Source organism: Sinohyriopsis cumingii, chromosome 17, assembly GCF_028554795.1.
Source record: "Sinohyriopsis cumingii isolate HCF-2022 chromosome 17, ASM2855479v2, whole genome shotgun sequence".
Classification (NCBI taxonomy): domain Eukaryota; kingdom Metazoa; phylum Mollusca; class Bivalvia; order Unionida; family Unionidae; genus Sinohyriopsis; species Sinohyriopsis cumingii.
In genome coordinates, this window is record NC_142977.1 from 39,103,045 (window position 1) to 39,111,580 (window position 8,536).

The window sequence follows — 8,536 nt, forward strand, 5'->3', positions numbered from 1 at the left end:
CTGCCTTGGCATTTGACTTTTGTGTGTGTGTCAGCCAGCTTGACCAACTGCCTTGGAATTTGACTGTTGTGTGTGTGTGTGTCAGCCAGCTTGACCAACTGCCTTGGCATTTGGCAGTTAAGTGTATTTCAGCCAGCTTGACCAGCTGCCTTTGCATTTGACTACTCTGTGTGTGTCAGCCAGCTTGACCAACTGCCTTGGCATTTGACTGTTGTGTGTGTGTGTGTCAGCCAGCTTGACCAACTGCCTTGGCATTTGACTATTGTTTCTGTGTCAGCCAGCTTGACCAACTGCCTTGGCATTTGGCTGTTAAGTGTATTTCAGCTAGCTTGACCAACTGCCTTGGCATTTGACTATTGTGTGTGTGTGTCAGCCAGCTTGACCAACTGCCTTGGCATTTGACTACTGTGTGTGTCAGCCAGCTTGACCAGCTGCCTGGCATTGACTATTGTGTGTGTGTCAGCCAACTCGACCAACTGCCTTGGCATTTGGCTGTTAAGTGTATGTCAGCAGCTTGGCCAACTGCCTTGGTATTTGGCTGGTAAGTTTTTGTCAGCTGATGAGTGATCTCAGAATCACTTGGGCCTCTTGACTCTTATCTAAGCATCACTATATGTCTGCTGTCATGTCCTTGAATATATGAATTTGAGGTTTTGTTTCATCTGAATATTCTTTTTTCTGAGATTTGTAAGGGACTACTCTACCTTCTTTTATGCTTATAATTAGGAGTTTTGAGTGGGTGGGATTTTAAACATTTTAAAAATAGAAATGTACACAGCTTCATAATTTCATTCCAGAAACAAGTCACAGACTAGCTCAAAATCCTGTTTTGAGACATCCCAAAAGGTGAAAACAGAGCCCTATCCTTTTGAAGTTAGTTCATTGATGGATGTATGCAATGTAATGGAGGCAAGTGGAAAAAATGAGATGGCATCAAATGTGGATCTGAATTTTCCGCTGGTCCAAACTTGTCTTTCTACTGAAAATGACTTAGATGTTGGGGCCACAGGAGAGGGAAATTACGTACCTTACAGCAAATTTAATACAGATACATTCAAGAAGCAAAGAAAGAAGTCCAGTATGCAATTACCTGCTGATGTAGACAAGATGAGAACTGGGCAAGAAACATTCAGTTGCACTAACACAGAGACTGGGTTTCAGAAGTTAACAGGTAGTGGTTCAGTGAATTCAGATGGAATTTCCATGGAAGATTGCAACACAGACAATGTCTCCCATAAGGCACCAGCTAGAAAATTTACTTATAAGTATGAACTTCACTATAATTTATTGTTTCTTATATGTAGACCAATTTAACAAGATAACAAATCACTTTTGAGGTCAGATGTTGAATTGTGGTGGATATTTTGGCTAACTTTGGTGTCTGATATGGACAAGAGACCAAAGGATTTTTTGGTTTCCTGGGGACTATATTCATACATTGAGGTTTCACTTTAAATGTTAAATTAAGACCAAAGTCTAAGCTTAATTAATTCATAATGTCAGGTCATGTATTTTCAAAACATTTTATAGGCTTATGTTTTGCATTTAGCTATTGACCACATAGATTTTCTGCATGCTGTGTTCATACTATCCTATAGAACTTTGTGAAGGATGCTTCTTGATGACCACTATTCCTTCATTAACACATTAACCCCTGGAGGTTTTTGTCATTTTTGCCTGAAAATCGAGTAGGAAACACATTTTCAAAGCTATTTCTGAATAGACTCAAAAACACCAAATCCCTGGACATCTTTCAATAACATACTGCCTAGTTGTATTAGAAACATAGTTTTTTGTTGGCTATTTGACTCGCGCATGAGCAGAGGGGTAAAAGTTGGCCTTTTTTTTTTTTTTTTGCTAAACGGAGCCATTATTTTCGTATGGAGACCACTCTTTATTCCAAATGCCCATCTTATCCTACTTTTTGCAAAGGCTCATCTGTCTTTTTGCAGTTCATACCGGTTTGCCTTAGATTTGAGACCAAAAAGTCTAAAATCTGGACACAAAATGGGATTCTGACCACGGGCGAATTTTGCGTAAAAAAAAGTTGGGTCCAAAAAATGAGATTTTTCTATCTGTATTTTGTAGTGCAACTAGATATTCCAGATTATTTGGTATCATTGTAGAGCTACATCTGTCTACCTATCTATAATACCATCAACGTTAGTGTATCTTGCATGACCATGATGCTACAGAGCTCGGCAGTAGGCTACTACCTCCTGCCCCATAAAGTCGTCGCTAGGGGTTAATGTGTTAAATAGCCAGTGATTATGGCTCATATTTTACACTTCACTAATTTGGATTAAAATTTTTGTTTCATGTCAGTTATTCATGAACTGTTGATGCTATACTTATAAAATTTATGATAATATGCATCTTGATTACTGCCACACCTTTACCTCAAAAGCAACTCATCGTGGCCATTATTTCATCTTTTACTGGCTTTGGCAAAGTCTCAGCACTTAACTCATGACCACATGACTTTTTGACATGCAGTATGCATACAACGGCCTAGAATCATAACACTTGGTGGGTTGATGTATTTTTCTTAATAAATTTTTCATCCTTATTGACATGTGTTCTCCATGACCTAATTTCAGGCTTCAGTAGCTGTTTCAGATTTTGTGTTTAATGTTAATTATCGCATGCTATTGATGTCCCAGTCATGGAAGGGGGCCCGGGTTGTCCGAGTGGTCTAACTTAAGGCACTCTTCTTGACAGATCACTCACAGATCTCACCTTTATGTCTGCATGAGTTCATGCCTTGGCCTAACCAACATGCATATGTGAGAAAGCTCGTCGGTAGCTTCTTCGGTGTCAATGGTTCTTCCCTCTACCAAATATACTGCTGCCTTGTTTAGCTGTCATGTGCTGCAAAATGGCATTAAGCCCCAAAACCCAAAATCCAATCATGAAATTTGATAATTGGATTCATCTCTGTAAGTACTACACCCTTACAACCTAAGGAGGTCACTTTGACCAAGATTTGATGGTTTACTAAAATGGGTCAAGTATATATTTGTCTGACCACTGCAGTTGGAAGTTGGAATAAATGTTTATTCAGTTGTAAACTTTCCACATTAAGGACTAGAGGTTGTTTATTATAAATGTGTATTGTACATGTGAATGGACATAGGAAATAGAGAAGTGAACTGCATGCTTTTCATGCTGAGGCTTTGTCTGCAGTGGCTAAACAAGATAATTATTGATCCGTGACTGTCTGTACTTCTGGCTGTCAGTCCAAGGTTATCCAAAGCATGTGACTTTCACCAAGTAAGATCTGGCTTCGAAGGATGGACATTTTTACTAGCTTCTTAAGCAGATATTAGGGGAAAAAAATAAGCTCAAAATAAATAAAATAGTAACATCAGTTGGTTTTATAAATTCATTTTCGTACCTTAACTTTGACATGTTCTTATTTTGTATTTTTATGTCAGGAAGGTAGATATTGTTGATCAAAATGTTAAATTTTAAAAGTGTGCAAGTTGAAAGGTAAAGATGAAAAATTGCAAACAAAACATTTGTTAGAAATGGGTACCACTTTACACTTCTTAAGAGCACTTTTGACTGAACTTATTTGGGTATTATAATTAATGTTCACAGTTACTATTGGAAACTACTAAAAGTAGAAATAAGCTATGTAAATGTTGATTACACTGGTTATTTAGAAAGATGTTGGTTTTTGCTGATTATCAGAAAAAGGCACATGATTATCAGTATCTCACAAGTTATTTTATCCCTTTGAGCTTGTTTAATGTAGCATTGCCTTAACTCTGGAAGCTATCAGAATTCTCAATACTTTGATTACAGATGCTGTTTATCTGCCATCATATATGGTTGCCATTATTAATAACAAAAATCAAAAACTGCTGAAAGGAATTTAACAGAAAGCATCCTATGTAGAAGGTCTTCAAAATTGGTACAGATGAATCTGATTGATTATCAGATATGGCAGCCACTACTTAAAACAACTTCTCAAAAACTGTTGTGGAGACTTTGATCATTTGATGGATAACATCCTAGAACAAGGCTTTTAAATTTGAATGAATGATGCAGATCAAATATGACCACCATTACTATACATAGAAGAACCTGCAAATGACTGCAGACTTCTTACTCAAGAAACAGCAGAACAGAAATTGAACAAACTCAATGGAAAGGATCCCAGCAGTAATATCAGTAAAAAGAAAGTTTAATTTTCACAAATGATGCCATTTGGTTATTAAACAACTGTGGCTACTGCTCAACAGCTGCTGAAAAGAATTTGACCGAATTTGACAGAAAGCATCTAACTACAGTATCAGTGCCTTTAAAATGGTACAAAATTATGTCAATTTCTTCATTGAAAATGTCCCCTGTTGAAAACAACAAAAACTTAAAAACTACATTGGAAAAACTACTTAAGCAATTTTACTAAATTAAACAGAAAGTGTCCTGCCATGAAGGCCTTAAAAATTTTATACAAATTTGCTGATCCATCACGAAACCACTCAGATGACCTAGTGGTTAGAGTGTCCGCCTTGGATGCAGGAGGTTGCAGGTTCAAACCCCAGCTGAGTCATACCCAAGACTTATTAAAATGGTACTAACAGTTGCCTCACTAGACACTCAGCATTAAGAGGTTAGTGTTAGGACTGGTCGGTCTGGTGTTAGGATGTGACTGGGTGAGACATCATGCTACATGTCTGCAGGATGATGTCCCAGTGCTAGACATCACTATAAACTGCCACACTGCAGATATCATAGCAATAGGACTGAAAATTTTTTAAAGCTATGTTAAAAATCCAAATCACATATGAGATAAATGGATTTTTAATTTTCACAATATTCCACAAAAAACATAAAATATTTTGTTTGAAGATTTTCTAACTATTGGTCTTTAAGCTAAACTCATAGAAGACAAACAATTGGTGATATATCTCAATGAATATTGCACTTTGCAGTGTTTAGAAACTTTTTGTTAGCCTATGTTAGTACATAATGTATCTTTTGACAGTTTCCATGTAGCAATAGCTGTGACATAAACATTGTTTTTTTTATTTCATGGAGGATATTGTGGTGTTTTGTTTTTTTCCATTGCAGCGTTCCGCAGAATGTATGTTTCGGCCATGGTTCTGCAAAGAGTTTTCAGAGATCAAAGAAAGGCTTTTCAAACAAGACAAAGGAGAAACACTGGCATAGCAGTGCAGCTGATGACTCCATCACTAAAGTGAACATTGAGAATGTTGATATGTCTGACCTTTCCAGTGCTCTCGTAGACCAGTAATGGGATTATTTATATGTATTTGTTACCTATACTATTGGTTATACTGGACAACAAAGTTATCATAATTATTTTCTTTCTTCAGCTGAATCTGGTTAAAGTTAAATAAAATAACAGGAATTCTGATGGAATGCATGAATAACTGCTGTCTGCTTTCTGCCAGATTTATTTGATTATCTGTTTCAAACACATAATAAAATCATTTTTTTCCAAGGCATGTAGGTTTTTGTTTATCTGTGATCTTAGTGTCAGCCCTATGCTACGTGTTAATTTAGACAATAATCTCAACCATAGTCCTGGGTCATTAATTTCACTGCTATTTCTCACCTCTTGACTAAAACAAAATGAATAAGAATAATTAAACCATAAAAAATTATCAAATCCTTTTAGCAAATTTCTATTTTTATACACCTGTCACATTGCTCTGCATAATAAGTCTTGATGTTGCGCTTCCATTTATAATTTCATTTCTGCACAAAATTAGAGTTGTCCATGCTCTACAGCTACCTAACTTTGCACTCTGGGTAAGAAGAAACCTGTTGATTTTGGGGTCAATATGTATGTTTAATTCGCATTGTTTGTTAGTTGTTTTTAAAAATGCCTTATATGCTGTGGGCAATGTAAAATTGTATCTTGTCACTGACCTTGACCAAAATCAAAGTTCATTGTGTACCTGACCAAAATCAATGATTTTTAAAAATTCATTTTGTAAACAAATAATACAAAGCTAATATTTCCTCTGTGAGTATTAGTTAAGTATTAGGATCATTATCAATACAAGTAAACATATTTATCTTGGTCCGAGTTAAGAACAATGTGTTTACCACATTCTCTATTATAATTTTAGTAATAGATTTTAGTTTCTAAATATCTGAAATCTTCTAAAATGCAATTTTCCATTAGATAATATTATTTTTTAGAAAATGCTAATTGTGACCTAGATCATGTATAAGAGTGTAAAATCTTGTTTACTGGGGAATTTTTTTTATTCCTGCAATAACATTTGGGTAGTAACCATTCATATTGTTGTATTTAGATTTTGATTTGGGTAAAATTGTTATTCTTCTCTGGATATACAAAGTGCTCATCTACAATATTCTTGGAAAGAGACATTAACTGGCAATTACAGTAAATTCAAGCAAGGAAACCTTGGATTATATTATTGGGAATCAACAAAAGACTGCTGGCAAATCTCCACTTTACAGGCCATCACATGCACATCAACACTCTTGGCATTTGATTTATTTAGGAATACCACCACAAGTTTATTTGTGACTTTATTCATTAGGACATGTTAATAATTCTAGGAATAAGTTCTGTTACATTTTCACTTTGTATTCTAGAAGTAAATTATTTGTTGAATTTTGCAAAACTTGTTTGTTTATTGCTCTTTTCTGTTACCTTATTTAAGACCATGGAGTAGAAATAAGATCAAAGGTCATAATCACTGAGTGAATGAAGAAAAATGGTTTCTGCACATTTTGGGGTCAAAAGGTTAATGTGACTAACTGAAGTAATGGTTTAAGTGCAAAACTTTAATTTATCTGTATACAAGACCTTTAAACATGTGGTGGGTATATAATATGCAATTCTTGCTACTCATTTTAATGGCTCAAGCTGCGTCTATTCTAGGAAATGTAACTGTAGCATCCACGCTAATTAAAATAAGTCCATTAAAAAATAATTCATCATATATGCAAAAACAGTCATCATATTTGCAGATCTACATTTATTTCTTCCTACATCCCTCCTATATTTAGGTCAGTCCCTTTTTCTTTTTTCCCAAACAAAGTGTGGAATATCCTCTCAATTTTCATTTTTGAAACAGAACCTTCTCAAGTGAGGATAATGAGACATAACTAATGTAATTGACAAGATGTGATTTAAGTTGCTAATGAAATCATTTTATTTCAGTTAACTTGGGGGCAGGGGGGGGATGATGTGCCCATCTTCACTCTGGTGGCAATGATTTTTAAAAAACTGTAGGGATTGGATGTTCCAGAAAAATATATTTTGAACCCAGGAAAGGCACGTTCAGTGTGGAATAGATGCCCATAGATGCAGTGTATAATTTTCATGGGAACTCCAAATAATAAGAATACCTGGAATATGTTATTAACTAGTGTCACTTGAAGGGACTGACACTCTACTGTCAGAAGGAATTTCCAGTAATTCAGACAAGACCATTTATTCTGTTATAACTCTATGGTATTAAAACTAAGTAACAGAAGGAAGTAAAACCAAAAAGTTAAGTGAAATCAACAAATAATTTAATTCTTCAAGTAATAAAATAAAAATTTCAGAGGAACTTAAAAGTATTGTGAATTAAATCCCAAATAATCCAAAAACTTCACAAATCCAAAAGTTTAGTGCTCCAAATGAATTCTAGGGAGTTCTGAATGAATTCCAATCTTGAATGTGCAGATGTACCAACAGTTCTGATGTATCACAATGATATAACCAAGAATGTCCTTGAATGAAATAACAATATTTCCAAAACAATGTGTTGGTCCAAAATGTCAAAGAGCACTATGTAGTTTAAATGAATAGTTTAAATAATTCCTCTTAAATTCTATCTTAATGCCACTAAAAGTGATTCCACTGAGACCGATATTAAAATTGGAATGAATAATTGTTTACTTTTTACTTGTATTCAGACTGTCACATGATTTGTAACACAACAAAATACCCTGTATCCAGTTCATCTCCACTGGAAATTTCCGTCAAATTTGTAAACATGGTCAGGTCTGTTTACGTGAAATTTAGTGAACCTGACAAAAATCAGCAGACCATAGAATTTTTAAAGGTAAAACCCATGAACTCAGATCCAAGCAATCATGTCGTTTACATTGTGATCATCTTGAAATGTAATCAACAATCATGGACAAAAAATAGCTATATATATTGTTTACAAATGACCCTTATAAATTACAATCATGGAAAAAAGTTCAATAAAATAGATATACATAACATTTCCTTTAACTGCCGAGTGTTGAAAGTACAGTTGAACCCGGTTATGTCGCCGGCCTAGGGTTTTGCCAAAAAGCGTCGAGATAACCGATGATCGAGATAAATGAAAACCAATATGGCGGCAATATATTAACATGTGGTTGAAATTTCTTTATGTACATGATGTGCGTTAATAAATGAGAATGTACATGCACGTGTTTTTGGAGGTTTTTTTACACAACAGCATTGCCGCGATTTGTTTGATGAAGCGATCGGCATGCTATAAAAATGTACATACGTTTGCTAACAAAAAAAGGCATATGT

At 35.0% G+C, this 8,536-nt stretch overlaps 1 protein-coding gene across 2 annotated transcripts in view; it reads left to right on the top strand.

Moving 5' to 3' along the window:
• LOC149778460 (uncharacterized) overlaps window positions 1–8,422 on the top strand; it is a 42,499-nt gene extending 34,077 nt beyond the window's left edge. For both annotated transcript variants that reach the window (XM_089939301.1, XM_089939300.1), the window contains exons 6-7: window positions 798–1,265; window positions 5,083–8,422. In XM_089939301.1, coding sequence (XP_089795427.1) covers window positions 798–1,265; window positions 5,083–5,266 — 652 coding nt within the window. In that variant the 3' untranslated portion in view covers window positions 5,267–8,422. The remainder of the gene's footprint in view (window positions 1–797; window positions 1,266–5,082) is intronic.
• The last annotated feature ends 114 nt before the right edge of the window (window positions 8,423–8,536 follow it).